The sequence below is a fragment of the Aspergillus alliaceus genome (genome assembly GCF_009176365.1).
Source record: "Aspergillus alliaceus strain CBS 536.65 unplaced genomic scaffold BDW43scaffold_1, whole genome shotgun sequence".
NCBI classification, from domain to species: Eukaryota; Fungi; Ascomycota; class Eurotiomycetes; order Eurotiales; family Aspergillaceae; genus Aspergillus; species Aspergillus alliaceus.
The window spans coordinates 784,950-801,919 of record NW_022474684.1 but is presented as its reverse complement, the minus strand read 5'-3'; the positions used below and the strand labels follow the sequence as shown (position 1 = coordinate 801,919).

The following is a 16,970-nucleotide window of genomic DNA, read 5'->3' as shown; positions in this document are numbered from 1 at the left end:
TACGCCATCTAGAAATTCACGGAGGGATGGTGGAGGGTATCTACGCTTCCAATAATAACATTAAAGGTTCCTAAGGCTCTCTTGAAAGGTTCCCAGGCCTCATTCTTTGGTTTCCACTGACGAGAGCCCTAGAGGTGCCCTGTGTTACTATTTGGTCCAGAAGCAGCATCTAATGCCACGTTGCAAACTTCCCGGTGAAACCGGTCAGTATATTACACATACACTAACTACCGTGCATGGAATTGCCTTCTCTCGATCCATACACACGGAGCCATTATAGACGGCTGGCTAATTTTACGATGCATCCGACCATCGATCATCCAGCTACTATTTCCCTGTACCCAATCATGAACTAATATATGGAATCCGTACACATGCGGCTGAGCCTACAAACTACTTTCTAACTTCCTTTTTTTGGTGTCAGGCTGTTTCATATTCTACCTTTTTTATCGTGCCATCTCACGACGGTCTGTTCTTCGTGGTGTCGACGTGGTTGGGTATCAATGTAGTATTATCACATAATGCTATAGATAACAACCATGGATGTTTATTTCCGTTGCCTAATCTCTCAGCCATGTCAAAGAAATAATAGTTTCACAGTACTCTTCGCCATGATAGGGTGTCCGCTGTTAGGGCTCGTATCGTGTGCACAACCGCATCAGCAATTCAGATATGAGAAGTATGTCTACCAATGGCCGGTTCACCTGGTTAGTTGCCACTATTAAGGACGCCCTGCCAAGGTCAGGAAGGACGATATATACATCCCTGACACCTGACAAGGTAGGACTGATTGTGTCAGCCTGCAGTAACACATCACCCTTGGGCTGATGAAGGGTGTCCTCCCCCAAATTGGGTTTCGGATGGTGAAGATTTGAGGACCCCAGTGAGATAGGCACGGTGGTGACTGCAATACCAAATTCTGAACCATCGCGGTCAATGAGATCTATTGTGCCACCGTGGCGTCTTACTGATCGTACCTACCATTGTCGGGGAATGCCCCCTAAACAGATTCTCCGCCAACACGAGGTTGCAAAAGTATATCCCTGTTTGTTGCCCAGCCTTGCCATGGGGCGCCCATGAAGTCTATGCGCTTAGAGTTCAAGTCATCGAACTTATGTGCCTGCTATAGAGAGCGTACCTAGCTGTAAGAGTAAAATGTGACCTCGTGCATACCGTCAGAATGCAAGCGTTAAGTACACCTCAGAAAATATTATATACGAAAACTATATGTGAGATATGAGTATGCGCCGTTAAACATTTGCTTGTCTCTACATGGTCACTACGTTATCCTGACATATCGTACAGCTTCTCGGGATGGAAGGGCTCAGCAGGGGACCAATCAATCGGCAACATAGCGATAAACCACAGGTTCCCAAAAGACTTCGGTCAACTTGTGACCGATGCACGATGCTCAAAGTCCGGTGCGACAAGAAAAAGCCTCGTTGTGAACGATGTGAATCGGTGCAGCAGCCATGTGTATATGGCCCATATCGTTGGAAAGGCAGATCAACAAGAAGCCACACTGGGCTTAACAAATCCTACATTCGTTCCAGTGGGCCAGTACCACGGGGGGCTGTAGAGTCTTTCCGGCAGGCAGCGACTCAAAGCACGCCAGCGGGGGAAACTATGATCTCAGAGGGTGCTGTAAATGCGTTGTCCGACCTGCCTTTGTTCCCAGCGCTGGACACTTTATCGTTCGACTTTCAGGATGAGATCGAGGGTATATACATTGGGCTAACCGACGATGATGGCAACGATTTGACGTCTGCGCCTAGTGTAGGAGACTTTATGGGCCCTGGAGCGGATCATGTCTCGCATCACATAGAGACTGGGCGCCTAGCTGTCCTATCCGGAAGTGAACCACATCCTATGCTAGACTCGGGCATATCCGACTCACATTTCTCTTCCCCAGGCTCCTGGGCTTCGCGAAACGTTTGCCCATGCGCTAGTCTAACGTTTGGTGTTCTCCATGAAATGTACCGCGCTGAGACCACATGCGGGATCGAGACAAGCTCTTATTTGCCATCAAGTGACCACATCCTCAAAATTAACCGTGCGGCGGTTAAGAAAATCCATGAGGTTCTATCACGACAGTGTACGGAGTGCCATGGATACCACAGTATCCTGCTCTTGGTCGTGGCTATAATGTCAAAGATTTTATCATGGTACCAAACCGTCTTTAACCGCATCATTCAGTACTCTCCAGCCAAGAGTCCTGGTGACCAAGTTGAGCCTGCCTTTGTGACGCCCATTCAATTCGGTGATTTCGAGCTTGACATGAATGCGGAGCAGCGAATCACAGCACAATTCTTGCTTTGCGAGCTTGAGCAGATCAATAAGGTACTCGCCCTCATCAAAGACAGTCCACCTAGAACAGCTCAGGATGGGAGGGACTCGATGAACACTTTTGTTGGTGCGGTTTGTCAGTTCCTTTCGTCCAACCTAACCGACTTAATAAGTAACGTGGATGGATTTTGTGTGTCTAGGCCATCGTTTGCTCTTTGTTAGTACATCCTTGGTGTTTAATTGCGAAGCGTAGCTCAATAAATGAACTTGTCCATTAGCCTTCACTCATTTGCTATGAATTACATATCTCCGCCTACGAAGTACCCATATGGCCGTTCCCTTAGCCGACCGGGAGAAATACTGGCAATGCTTGTATTAACTAGCAAGCCTGTCTCTGCTTGTAGATCTCCTCTTTCTCACAAAAATACGTTCACCCCTTCGATATGTTGTTTTTGCTGAGCATGTTAGAGCCACTTCTGCCTTAACGTTCCTCTATGGGTCGCTTCCTCGATATGGTAGCAGGAGATGGTAGCAGGAGATGGTAGCATGCGAATGTAACGCCAGAAGACATCCCCACAAGCGAGGACTGCAGGCCCGGAATAGGTATAATGAGATGCAGATAGTCAACAACCATGCCTTTCGCACCCATCCAGCAGAGCCTGTGTCTGAGCGCAGCATTTCTTGCAGCCTCGTCCCGGAGAGATCCGATCGAGATCAAGATTCATTCATGAGAAACTCCGCTAACTGAACGATTCACTGTCATTTATATATTGCAGTAAGCTATATGCCAACGCATCAATGCTTCTACTGCTTTGAGCAACAAGGGGGTCAAAGTCTACGCTGGCTGGCATACACTTCAAGCTCCATCTACCTTCAATTTCCCGAAGGCTCTCACCACAGTGTAGATATCACAAAGGTTCACCCGATGAGTTACAACGACTTGGTTGTTTTCAAAACAAGGACGCAATACCACCGAACAGCCATACTCCCACATGGTCCTGTTGAAAATTATGGTCGTACGGTGCAACTGTGCAGGCAATGTAAGGCAAGAAAGGGACTCGCTCACCGAACTGAACCCCGTGGACAGTTCCCAATCACACCAGCTTGCTGGTGCTGGCATTTGCGTTCCCTTGCCGGTCGCATATCTTGTTTTTTCAAGAATGTCTCGGAGAGATCAAGTTCCACTTGCAGATCCCTACTACTAAACTACCAGACAGCGAGTATTCAGGGCCCCGACTGTAGTTCGCCTCTTCAGCGCTCGGGATTTGGTAAGATGATCGATAGTCTGAGCGCCATTCCCTTGTGGACCTGGGTTCTAAAACCGCCTAAGAGAACAGCCGATACTAGTTCTGCGAGACCTAGGTCCGAATGGGTCATCCTGGCTGGGCGTCACATTGTAATTCTGTCTTCTGGTAGTCTAAAGACAAGGGTCCCGGTGTATTCCCTTGGTGCTCACCAAGGTCGAACGATAAGTCCAATAAATTGGATCCTCAAATGCCCTTCTATAGTATTCAAAAGCGCACCTACCGCACTGTCGCTTATGATAACCCAATTCATGACTGATACATTCACGTGTCTCCGTACCTCATGCTGTGATATCATCACGTTTGTGTGGAGGGAGTACCCCGCTGACCTCTGATTTCTTTCATTACGAAGTATAAACACCACATCTACACTCCACATAAACGAGAGTCGCCACCACTACAATGCACTGTGTGTCAGGAAGGTCCTGCTCAGCGCCCGGGCCAGCTGGCATTCGAGGGGCCACATTACGAACACCGAGGGAGTCATATGCGCCTGACATGTAGGGTTAAGGGTCTGACGTTAGCCAGGGCTTCCCCATCATTGGATAGCTGTATGAAATCGCCAACGTGACGGGTAGGATTCATCACTCAAAGGGGCTAGCCCCAATATCCACTATCTAAGGATAAATCAGGGATACAAGAAGTAGATATACGAGATCTTCTCACATAACACGGTGGGTTCCAAGTGAGAGGTGATACGCATTCAAGGCCGGGTCCAACGACTGAAATCTATCCGCTGTGATCCTACCGATCTGACGAGCGTCGAAGTCCCAAGCCAGGTAATGGGTTTTAAAGTGATAATCATCGGTGCCGGCCTGGCGGGCTCACTGCTAGCTAATGGGCTGCTAAACAATGGCATTGAGGTCAGTGTGTACGAACGCGACAAACAAGAGTCCCAGAAAACAGGTTATCTCATCCGCCTTGGTGAAGATGCAACTCTGGGTTTTCGCGCCTGTCTCTCCGAGTCTCAGGTAGCCGCTATTCACGGAAAGTTCTCCCAGACAGACCTCTCGCTGTCCACAGCTCCAGCGATTTACTCGTACCAATATCGGCCCCTGGTGGACCTCAGCCGCTTGCCGGGTTACACCAAGGCTGGTTCGATCAACCGCCTAGTCCTACGCGATGAGCTGATGAAACCAATCAAGGAGGCTGGCAAGGTCCAGTTTGGGAAGACTTTCAGTCATTATAAGATTGTCAGCCTTGGGGATGACAACGAGCAAGTAGTGGTTTATTTTAATGACGGCACCTCTGACCGGTGCGACGTGCTCATCGGAGCTGATGGGAGTGCATCCAGAGTGAGTCTTACCAATCTTTGCGTTCTTCTGGAACGGAACGCTTAATCAAAAACAGATCAATGAACAGGTGGGAGCACGAAATCTGGTCGAAATAAAAAGTCACTGGTCATTTCACGCGAAAGGAAGTCTACCACTCGAACGCGTCCAGCAACTTCCGAGAAAGCTCCTAGAAGCCCCCCTCGCGGTGTTTCACAAGGGGGCTTTGTTATACTATGCTCGTGCGTCTTTTTCGCCTTGACAAAGCCAACGCTAATTATCTGTTTTAGTCTATATTCCTTCCTCAGGCCGGTTACTACAAGACAAGCATGATATTGTTGACGGCAAATATGACGAGTCGGTGGCATCCTTCTACTGGGGACTGAATATCCCGCGACAGGACATCCCGTATAAGGACCTGTCTGATATCCCAGATCGCCGGAAGCTTTGTGAAAAATATATCCAGGATTGGGCCCCTGAACTGTATGTTGAGGACTGCGAATGATTGCATCGGGCTAATTATGTATAGTCGCACGATGATAGCCCTCGGATCGACCGACAATGATGCCGACGACATGTACGCCGCTAAGCTACGTGCGAGTACTCCACTACCAGATGACTGGCGTTCACGATGCCAAGTTAAATCGATCGAAGAGGGGCATCCTCGGGTCTGGTTACTTGGTGATGCAGCACATGCCATGCTGCCTAACAGGTAGGGCAACTTGCTCACGTGGTTGTTTACGAAGCTATAAAACTCACGACCTCATCAATCTTCAAAGGGGCCAGGGCGGGAACCAAGCGCTACGTGGCTGTGACGATATCTTGCCGGAACTCCTTTATCTCAATGACGAAGCGCGGAAGGGGAGGAGTCTCTCATCGGATGATATTGGAAAAGCGTGTAGTCGGTACGAGCGGAGGATGTTTCCCCGTGCATTTGACTGGGTGAAGAAGAGTGGGGGCATCGATGCCGATCCCGTAAGTTGATAATTTATCCCCCATTGAATTGCTTACGCTGATATTCTTGCCAAGCCATTTCCTCTGGATGGCATGGTTGGATATGTTATTTCGATTATTGCGAGTGTTGCAATCCCAGTTGTTGTTTTTGCTAGTAGGATTAGCCACTTGTTCGTCAGTCTGTTCTAGGGTCCTCGGGGCCCGTCCAAGCGTGGGGTTGTCGATAATCAACTCTTACACTGGGAGGAGTTGGTCTTCTACAATTGATGTTCCTGATCACCTGGGCGTGTATTCGCTTCTAGCTATTTATATCTTGTTCTTTTACTCTTCTGTCTCTCTCTTTCCGTGGGCTTTATTCCCTTTTGCTATCTTTTCGCCAGTCCATGTACCTGTAGGGCCTTCCGTTCGTTGGATACTATGGTAGCAGATCTTTTTGTTAAGCAGTAGAGAGCTCAAATCCTTCCTCTTTTTCACTCCCGTTCTTTCTGTTTGTCATCTACTCCAATTCCTCCTATAGCTTACAAACCTAGTAGGGTATCAGCAGCGAATCCCAGAGAAAAACACACAGCTAGGAATATCTGAAGCAACAGTTGCGATGAATATATAGTGAAGGAGGTAGCTTTAGCCTTAGGCATTATGGCAAAATATTGGTTATATTAGCACCACCAGTTTATTTTCTTTGCTTTTCTTTTCTTTTGTTGAATATGTTGGTAATCGTCAAGCCTTTTCGGCATTCAACATTGTTGCTTAGAGAAAGGGGGGCTGTAGGACCTTGAGGACCTTTGGTCCTCATTTACCCCCTCAGATAGGTCTAGTATCTTATCAAATCAGATTTAATTTAGCATTTTTACATTCAGAAATACTACCGTATCTTCCCTTGTTTGTTATTGTGGCGTGATGGTGTGGATCGGTGTTCCATGAATGATATATATTTGGCCTCATGAAAGTTGCGTACATTTGCACTATTTCGATCTTAACCGCTACATTCTAGTAATTGAGTTGCTCTCCGCAATATCTATTAGAAACTCGCTATTTTGTTGAAGTTATTTTCATCAAAAGCTGCATTTTCCATCAATACGACGGCACAGGGATTCCCGTTATGCAGGACATAAAGCTTGCTGACTAACTATCCATTTTATGCTGTCTAACTATTTATAGCACCACTTAATCTCCGTTAATATAAGAAAGAGTACAGCAAAATCGCCACACTGAACGAATTACGTCAGTTAACGGGTATCGAAAAAAACAAGAATATGTAAAGATCAAATCCTTCCCCAAACTTCTCCTATTGATCCGTCTCAAAAAAGGTATCTTTCAACAGCTTCGACTTGACTCTACCGAGCCTGTCATTCAGACCCACGACGTTATGGTTATGCCCTAAGTCATACTAGCAGCTTAACATCAACTAACTCAAAGACGTCAACGCTAGAAACATACAACAACTAGATAGATGCATTGTAAACTGTAGGTAGGATAAATAAATTCTAGCTTGTAGAACCAGTACCTGTTAACCCAACCAAATTCCACCCCATGGATCATGGTCGTGACCACACGGGTTGAAACCCACCCAACGTCATCGGAAACATACGTCAATCCGACCATGCAACGTCTGGGATCGACCAATCAGTCTTCCTTTCTGATAGTGGTAAGTAGCGATCGGCATGATATCAACGGCCGAGTATTTGGGGTGGGAGGTTGAAATTCCCCGATTGGAGACCTTCAGAGTGGTTATGATCTCATCTGGGGCTCGCGAGGTTAATGCCGGGAATCAGAGGCGCGTTCACCCACTTTTCGTTTGTCAGGGGCGGGTGGAGGCATCCTTTTACTATGTGGGGTTAAATAGGGAGGAATATAGATTTCATGGAGGAACCTATTGTTAGGGATAGGGGGGTTTGGTGATGTGGTGTGCATAGTTGAAAGATAATTTAGGTTGAAAAGTAGATGTGGGTGATAGGGTTCTATAGAAAACGATTTATCTCTATTCTGACGGCTGTACAGCGATATTACCGTGCTGCACAATACCGATTAGACTTCTTCGCGATAGATCCAGCTGGAGCTATCAATTCATATCCCCTCCCCGGGCAGGTTGACGCCATGATGACAGTCAACACACACACACACACACACACACACACACCTTTTCGATGAATTCAATCAGCATCAAGCCAATCATGCCATTGGTCTAGACCTTAATGTAACAGTCCAAGCTTGGAGTGGGTCTGACCCCGGATATCATTCGCGACGCATGGACATAGGTCTATATCTTGTTCGGTACCATGATGACGACGGCCTGGGACTCATCCAGAGCTGGATTGGGTGTGGAGAGGACATATCCTGGACTTACATGCATGAACATCGTAGGGCTTAGTATGATGTCGGCGCGCACATGACGTAGGTGGATGTTGATTATGCCGGGTTACGAGGTTTGTTGGCGATGTTGAAGTTATTTAATAGCACAAAGGTGCAGTGTCCGGGATAGAATTGGCCATTCTTTGCATACATGATTATACAACATTTCGGGCAGATTCACGAATTTTACGAGTCTAACGGATCATCATTAATTATTTTAGTTTCTTGGATTTAATATTTCCAAAATAGGACAGCGACTCACAGCACCATTCTCTCCGCTCAAGACTCCTTTGAAAATACATTCGCTGTTTGACCCTACCCCTGAATCGAACATGTCCTCTCCCACAGCCCAACGAGCGACCGGTACCCCTCGCAAGCTCCGCACAGGGTCTGGCTCCAGCGCTGGCCCACTTGCTGAACAGAGTCCTTCTAAGCGCACTCCCCAGAAGCTCCAGGTCCGGAGCCGCAAACCGACTGAGGAAGAAGTTCCCGAAGAACCAACCACTCCGTCACCGAAGCCCCGCAGAGTAGCCCAGAGCGAGCAGCGTGATGCCCCTGAAGAGACACAGTCGCAGGCATCCAGCTCTGCTAGTGGATTAGGAGGACTGGGAGGACTCACCAGTGGCCTTACCGGTCAAGTAAAGGATACTGCTGGAGCTTTGACGAAGACAGGTGAACAAACGGTGGAAAATACTACTGGCCTTGACTTGTCTTTCTTGAAAGGGCTTGAGGTCAGTGAATGGGGCCAGGTCCTTGGTGAGGATGGGAACCCCGTTGGTCGCATCGTGGAAGGAGAGCCACAGGATCTTGTCGGATACACGGTCGCAGATAACGGTGAGATTCTGGATGACGAGGGCGACTTGATCGGTCGCGTCGAGGCTCTGCCAGAGGCGATCCAGAATACTACCGACGAGGCGAGGAAGGCTGTCGCTGGCCTGGCTGATTTGGGCGGTCTTCCGGTGGCCGAGGGTGGTTTCATCAAGGATAATGCCGGTGAGACCGTAGGCAAGGTTGTCGAAGGGGATCCCCAGGACCTTGTTGGTTATGCGCCAAATGAGAAAGGGGAGATCCTCGACGACGAAGGCGACCTTGTTGGACGTGTTGAGCCTGTCACCAAGACTACGACCGCTCCAAGTGTTCCTGGATCTCAGAAAGCGGGCTCTCAAACCACAAAGAGCACTGGAAAGAGCGTCAGGCAGGCGCCCACCGAAGACGTTGGCCAGGAGCCGACTGGAGAGATTGGTCAGGCTGGGTCTGACACGAAGGACGTCAAGAGTATGGCGGAGGAAGAAGCCCAGGAGCCGACTGGAGAGATTGGTCAGGCTGGGTCTGACACGAAGGACGTCAAGAGTACGGCGGAGGAAGAAGCCCAGGAGCCGAGCGAAACGACTGAGCAGGCTGTTTCTGATGTCAAAGACGCCAAGACTGAGGCCGAGGAAGCAGTCGAGGGCGCTGAAGAACAGTTGCCTCCCCTTTCCATCCTTGAAGGTTTAAAATGCAACAAGCTCGGCAAGATTATCGACCCTTCAACGGGAAAGCCGATTGGTGAGCTGATCGAGGGCGATCCAAAAAAGCTCGCTCGGCTTGGTCTTGCACTTGATGACAAAGGTCAGTTCTGGGATAATCGTGGTAATATCATTGGCAAGGCTCAAACGCTCCCTCAACAAGATTATAGCGAGGAGCCTCCGTTCGCAGGGCTGGAAGGCCTACATGTCGTTGAAGACGGCTGGGTTGAGGACAACAAGGGCAAGCGGGTTGGCAGGATTGTTGAAGGCGAACCCAAGAAGGTTCTCGGACGTCCTGTTGATGAGGATGGTGACGTTACCGACCAGCATGGGAATATCATCGCAAAGGCGGAATACTACGAGCAACCCGACGAACCGGAACTAGAGGAACCCGAGGTGGTCGACCTGTCGAAACTGGATGGTTTGACTTGTAACAAGCTCGGATATGTAATGGGACCGAATGGAGTCCCGATTGCACGCGTCGTCGAAGGGAACCCAAAGGAGCTGGCCGGAAAAGAAATTGACGACGGCAAGATCTGGGACGGCCGAAGGCCTATTGGGCGCGTCGAGCTTATTCCAGAGAGCGAGCGCGAGAAGAAACCTGAAGGTCCATTTGCCGGCCTCGAAAATCTAACCGTAAATAAGGAAGGATTTGTGCAGGATCCCGATGGCAACATCGTTGGTAAGGTGACTGAAGGTGACCTGCAGAACTTGCGCGGGCGGACCGTAGACGAAGACGGAGACATTATTGATAAGTTTGGCAACGTTAAAGGACATGCCGAACCATATGAGCCTCCAGAAGAGGAGGTAGTCGAAGAAGACCTGTCCATCTTGGAAGGTAAGGTCGTCAACAAAGCGGGCAATGTCGTGGACGCCCAAGGAAACGTCTACGGCCGGATTACTTCTGGGGACAAGCGGCTCGCCGGACGGAAGGTTGATGGCAAGGGCCAGATCTGGGGAGACAACGGCAAAGTCATTGGTAAAGCAGAGCTTGTTCCCGGAGCTGAGCAAGACAAACCAGAAGGCCCCTTCTTCGGCTATGACGACGCTGAAGTCGGGAAGGACGGTGTCATCACTTCTGGCGGCCAAATTATCGGCCGTGTGATCGAAGGCGACCCCAAGCGACTCCAAGGGCGTAGGGTTGACGAAGACGGCGATATCTTGGACAAGAATGGAAACACCATTGGCCGAGCAGAGCGATGGGAGCCGGAAGAGAAGCAACGCACCGTCAACCCTATGGCAGGCCGCAAGGTGACCCGGGAGGGTGAAGTACGCGATATTGATGGCAACCTCATTGGCAAGTTGACCTCTGGCAATCTGGCGACCCTTATCGGCAAAGAGATTGATGATAATGGTTTCGTCGTCGACAACGATGGTAACAAGCTCGGCGAATGTACTCTGTTGGAGAATATACCAGAGGAGAAAGAGGAAGAAGTAGTAGAGGAGGAGCCCGGCCCATCTCCAGAAGAGCTCGAGGAGCAGAAGAAGGCTGAAGAAGACAGACAATTAGCTAAGAAAATGTGTGCTATCATCGGACAGACGTTGGATCGTGTTCGACCCATTTGCAAGATGATCACCGAGGTATGTTATCTAATGAGGGAGCTTTGCAACGGAACATCACGCTAACTCATGGATAAAGCACATCGAAAGAGCGGAACGCACCCCGAAAGACGAGCTGGACGAGGAAAAGTTGGTGCAAGATGTCAAGCCGCTCCTTGAAGAAGGTGGTCGCATCCTCCAAGAATGCAACGGTGCAATCCGGGGTCTCGACCCGGATGGTCGCATCGCAGCTACAGCAAAGGCTCGCGCTGCCGCCCACGAAGCATCACCCGAAGAATATGCTCTTGCCGATATGCTGAAGGAAATGACAGATACTGTCGTTACCTGCATTGAGAACGGCCGGAAGAAGATTGCCGACATGCCTCATGCGAAGCGAGAACTCAACCCCCTCTGGGCACTCCTGAGCGAGCCTCTGTTCCAGATTATTGCTGCCGTGGGCCTACTTCTGACGGGTGTTCTTGGCCTTGTTGGCCGTCTACTTGATGGTCTCGGGCTGGGGCCTCTAGTCAACCGCTTGCTGGGTGGTTTGGGTCTTGACAAACTGCTTGAGAACCTTGGTTTAACTTCTATAACCGACGCCCTGGGCATAACTGGCAGGAAGAAGAAATAACGGTGTCGCCTATGCCTTCTTAGCTGTATAGTATGTTGCAATGTCTTATTTTGGTCGACGTTTCTAATATGCGTATTAATTTATGTGTTTAATAAACGAGAGATTGTAAATTCTAATCAATTCACGGCGAGCTTCTATCTTTTAATCTCTCTCTTGTAATGTGGTCTACAAGTAATTAAATAATTTGCCTCCCTAAATGCCAAAGGTGGTGCGGTCATGCGTGCCAGACCTTCAGTGGAAATCAACCTTTAGATAACAATGTTGCTGATGTTGAGAATATGACCTATATTTTTCCTAAATAATATCAATCAATCTATCAAGATTCTATTAACCTGTTAGAGGCTAACCATTGAACGTTTAGCTATGTAGGTGCTTCCGAGGTGGCTAGAATCTAGCCGTAGAACGCCGTAATCCGTATAAAGAAGATACAAGAGAACAGAAAAGCTAATCCACAACTAAACCTGCCTACCATATTCCTGGCCGTTATATCTTCTGTTCCCATATAATCCAGTGCCTACTGACCTCCTTCCGGTATTTTCTGGTGCGATTGTCTGATACACGTACCAAGGGGTCCTGACCAAGTCTCTTTCTGGTCTGTCCGTTTACATATTGCCTTCCACGTCCGTCGTTAGTTGATATTGACCAGCTTGCTTAGATTCCCGTTGCGGAACTGATTGAGTGATCCTGTTTTGTATATAAACTCAGTAATAAAGTGTATTGTCTGTGAGTATGAGATAATTTCTTATAACCTAGTTATCCGTAGTCTTCCAGTTATGTTTCTTAAGTTTTACGTACCTGATATCAGTATATAGTAAACACTGGAGTAGGACGTGCCTTCAGGATCTAGAACCTCTCCCCGCAGTGATGCTGATCCAAGTCAGATGCGTTGATTTTATAGAGGAAGTGGTATGGACCACTCCTTTACGTCCTTATCTGGATAACAATTGAGCTGTGCGGCTTGGACAATCTCTGATACAGGTCCAGGGTCTTTAAATTTGGGACCTCGATTAACTGGTGTGTTGGTTTTGCACTTTTGTCTGCCTTCCATTCCCTTTTTTACTTTTCCTTGATCAGGTAGCTTATCTTCCGTTTCACCGCTGCTGCAAGGCGGGTAGCTCAAATCTTTCCTGTCTTCATAAGTAATAATATGCTTCATATAGACTTGCGTTAGTGAATTAGTCTAACGCGCTTGGGGTACTCTACAACGTCCGGTATCCTGGCATAAGGTTCCACATGAATCTGTATATGACGAAGGAAGAGTTGTTCAATTCTATATTCAACAACCATGGTCACGAATCTAGCGTATACGTTGTCATAGTGACTTATATCATACGACGGATCTCGAAGCAATGGAAGCCTTGCTGCTTTTAGGTATCGATTGCCTCTCTATTTAGTGTTCAGCTTCCCCTTCTCCAACTTCTTCCCTCCTTCTACTACCCTTGTGGTCCCGCGGGACTACTGTTGGAGTTTCCTTTCTTGATTCCCGGGTTCCTTCTTTTCTTTATTTGCTCCCAGGACGCCAGATGGTTTACTTTCCTCAAAGCCAGCACATCAAAGTCTTCGAGTATCCAGCTGTATTCTCCATCAAGATGCCTTTCAAACCCCAATCACCCCTACCCCTCCTCTCAAAGGGCCCCATCTCTTCGGAAGCTTCGAAGGGCCGATTTGCTGGAGCTCTACCTTTCTCTTCGCAAGCCATATTCAGCGAAATTGTCCACAAGATTCTCGAAACTCAAAGAATTCACAGAGTTAGTCTATGAGTCCGTTGAACCGCAGCAAGGCGCCTTAATTTGTCGTTCACTCTGGGAGTCGAGCGTCATCGAATCGAGCAACGCGAGGTGAGATAATATCCAAACAGATGTGCAAAACTCTTCCCTGACGTTTGTTATCCCTGCTCAGAATGAAATTTAACTCTTTCACTGGAACTCTTTGGGTATGGACCATGCTAAGGGAACTTCACGATGCCCGCCAGTGATGTGCCAACCATGCCTGCAGGAGCTGGATCAAGAATAATGAGATAAATGACTCTGAACATCTCCTCCTCGACATCAGTGTAGGGACTAGTACGTCCCTTCGCTCCGTGACCTGCAGTCAGCGTGCTAATGTCCTATCAGCGTTTGAAGGCTTTACCGGTCAATACGTCCACTCTTCCAAGGAACCGGATTTGTTTCTCCGCCTAGACACCAGTCCATTAGCCCGTATCGTTATTGAAAGCGGATGGAGTGAATCCTGGCCACGTCTATGCAGATATAATCCTATGGCTGAGCGCCGCTCCCGATGTGAGAATTATGATCTTGTTAAAGTGGTCTAGATCTGTCCGCAGTAAAGGAAAGGGTACAGCGGAGATTTGGACCACAGACTCTACTGGTTGTCAAGTAGTTCATCACAAGGTACAGACCATGCTATCTCAACATCATACACCGAAGCTAGTATTAAGAGCCTAGCAACTATTTCCGGTGCCTGTTCCTCACTCTCCTCAGGGTACCGATGTAATCAAATTCACAAAGCTCGATGTCTTTGGAAACTTGATGGTTACCTGTAGCCATCTTGATGGTATTCTATCTTTGGATCTCTCAATTCTGCATCGATTTACTCCGAGAGAATGGCGCTTATGGGCTTGACACCTGCGTGGGGGTACATGTGATGGTTGACTAGCAGTCTTTACTGTGTATTGATCCCGTGGAAACATCAATAACATCATCATGCTTTCCCTTGCCTCGAAGCAACTGCTCCGCACGTTCAATGCCAAACTCAGTCCAGAGGATCCACGCAACGTCAAAAAAAAAAAAAAAAAAAAGGCCACTCGCGCAACCATAGATCCTCGTAAATGTCGGCGCCTCTCCACTCGGAAACTGCAATTGCCGGAATAGAATGACAACCACTTGGACCAAACTGATCATAAAAGCCAGAGTAAAAGCGCGAAGTTGCTGATCGCCCCCGCAAGAGTTATTCACCCATCCTGCCTATAAAGGCGTATAGTATCCGTAATATTCGGACTGGATAAAGGCAGCCATCTTAAGATGTTGAGCTGCGGGCCATGCCGTGAAGTCGGCAAAGCAGACCGGACCGCGACGGCCGATTTTATCTGCAACAAAGCCCGAGATTAACATGAAGAAGTTGACTGCTCCTACGGCAGTTGGAATGTTGTTTATTTGTAGAACAGAGTAGACCTTTAGTGTTTTGAGACAGAAGTTAAAGTATTGCATTATGTATGAACCGCATATCAGTGTCCAGAAGACGTAGCCGAGAGAGAAGGTGTATAGTTTCCAGGAGGTGAGAACACGGCTGAATGCTATGCGGTCTATTTTGTGAACGGGGGCACGGCCTTCCTCTTCGATTCGTGCGCGAGCCCGTTCTCGTTCGCTCCCGGATAGGTAGAATCCAGTGGTGTTTACTAGTGTGTCTAGGTAGAAAATAACTCCGTGGATAGCTACGGGGAAAGGCGAGTAGGAAGTCGAAGATAAACAGCCATCTCCTCGAGGACATCCCTCCCTTATCTTCCACACCACTGAACAGAAACGCCTGTAGGCACCCCGACAACATCTGGCCGAGCACGCGGGACATAACGAAAAGGCCGCTGTAGCGTGTCACTTCTGATTTGCGATACCAACAGCCTCAAACATATCGTACCCCGGGCCAGGCGGCTGATTCAAAGAAGCCGATGCAAAATCTCAACCCGTAGGACTCAGCGGCGGTGTTGCATTTGAAAAGAAAGAGGACGAACAGAGACCATGCCCGATACATGCATTGGAGATATTATCCCCGTCGAGTCTCTTGTCTGACTTTGATATGCCAGGTTCATGCCAGCCAAACCAACGGGGTTTGGTAGGAGGCGATATCGAGTTATCACTTGCAGTGGATGATTTGTCTGGTACTCGGGAGGCTGTGTTGAGAGCCCCCTTGTTATCCCTAAAGCTAGTGGTCGGAAGCACTTTGATCGACGTTTCCAGCAGCGGCATATTTGAACGTAACAAGGACTAGATTATCACAATAAAACAAACAAATCATCAAGCACCCTTCCAGGCACGCCGACAACCTTCATACCTAGCGAGGCCACGCGGGAGCTTTAGTCCGCTGTTCAGGGCATGAGAAGGGCGATATTTAAACTCATTCGGATATCATCTTGATGCGATAAAAAATACCGACGGTTCGTAGTTCAGTCTGGCCTCCATGTAGGACAACTGGCTCCTAGAGTACTGATAATCTTTACGCCATTTGACACCGTGATCACGCAAGATCCGCTCACTAGAATTCAAGTAGGAAAGGGGATTCTTTTAGGTTAGGAAATTCCCGGCGTGGGGCGGATCATGCAGCACGCGAGTAGTGACTAACTTTGGACTTATGAAGCCTTAGCGAAGCTAGCAAGCTGTAGCTATATATTAGGCCTATGGAGGAATTACAATATCAGAGAAAGTCTAACCTTCTTACTCTCGATTGATCCCCCGACCTCGGGAAATAAAGGTCGAACTTATCGCCATCAATAGCGCGAAACTAGCCTACCCGGCTGGCTAGACCTGTTGATGAGCCATTAATAATCACACTATATGGAGGTCGAGGATTTGGTAGGCTCTTGCGCAACTCAGAAGTACCAATATAGAAGCTATAGGGTTGATGTGATCATAATATAGTTTAATATAGTTGAGCAGGAGGTCACAAATCTGACTTCCAGGCACACTCTGCGCTGACCTTTCATTGTTGACTACTGTCGTTTGATTTCCGCGGCCACGGACAAAGCTCTCGTACTGAGCCTCACAGCTCCCATCAATTAGTAGAAGATATTGACGGACTAAGATGACATTTCGCGGGTGACGAGGAGCCTTGCATCACCTGTGGTGGAAGCTTTGGGAGGTTTTTGCACAGCAATACGCCACCACTTACTCTTCACAAGTCTCAGTGAGCATCTAATTCTGCGAGGCGCGGCACCGTCTCATCATCGTGAGTGGCATTACAGCATAAATGCGATAAATTCGTACCGCCCTTGTAAGCTAAAACATTCACAGACGAACAAGAAGTTCTGCTAAGTACAGAGCTGATCCTCATATAGATAACATATATGCCGAGCCGGAGGAATCCTTTGACTACTGGGATCGCCTCCTAGCTGTCACGGCGAGGACTCTGGTTATTTTCGGGG

General features: G+C 48.3%; 4 protein-coding genes across 4 annotated transcripts; 3 read left to right on the top strand and 1 right to left on the bottom strand.

Annotated features, from left to right (window-relative positions):
• Positions 1-1,314: 1,314 nt before the first annotated feature.
• Positions 1,315-2,508, top strand: BDW43DRAFT_295948 (uncharacterized protein; the record flags this gene model as incomplete). The annotated part of the gene is made up of 1 exon (XM_032044141.1): positions 1,315-2,508. One exon carries the CDS (start codon positions 1,315-1,317, stop codon positions 2,506-2,508), a length of 1,194 nt encoding a protein of 397 aa, XP_031906381.1.
• A 1,864-nt stretch (positions 2,509-4,372) lies between these two features.
• On the top strand, positions 4,373-6,004 carry BDW43DRAFT_317713 (FAD-dependent oxidoreductase; the record flags this gene model as incomplete). Its single annotated transcript, XM_032048572.1, has 6 exons — positions 4,373-4,885; positions 4,941-5,103; positions 5,152-5,344; positions 5,391-5,573; positions 5,641-5,836; positions 5,891-6,004. The coding sequence occupies 6 exons, from the start codon at positions 4,373-4,375 to the stop codon at positions 6,002-6,004; spliced, it is 1,362 nt and encodes a 453-aa protein (XP_031906380.1).
• Positions 6,005-7,126: 1,122 nt separating this feature from the next.
• Positions 7,127-7,530, bottom strand: BDW43DRAFT_258457 (uncharacterized protein). Its single transcript, XM_032039974.1, has one exon. The coding sequence runs from the start codon at positions 7,415-7,417 to the stop codon at positions 7,241-7,243; it is 177 nt and encodes a 58-aa protein (XP_031906379.1). The 5' UTR covers positions 7,418-7,530; the 3' UTR covers positions 7,127-7,240.
• A 966-nt stretch (positions 7,531-8,496) lies between these two features.
• On the top strand, positions 8,497-11,839 carry BDW43DRAFT_295946 (LEA domain protein; the record flags this gene model as incomplete). The annotated part of the gene is made up of 3 exons (XM_032044140.1): positions 8,497-9,300; positions 9,487-11,250; positions 11,309-11,839. The coding sequence occupies 3 exons, from the start codon at positions 8,497-8,499 to the stop codon at positions 11,837-11,839; spliced, it is 3,099 nt and encodes a 1,032-aa protein (XP_031906378.1).
• Between the last annotated feature and the right edge of the window lie 5,131 nt (positions 11,840-16,970).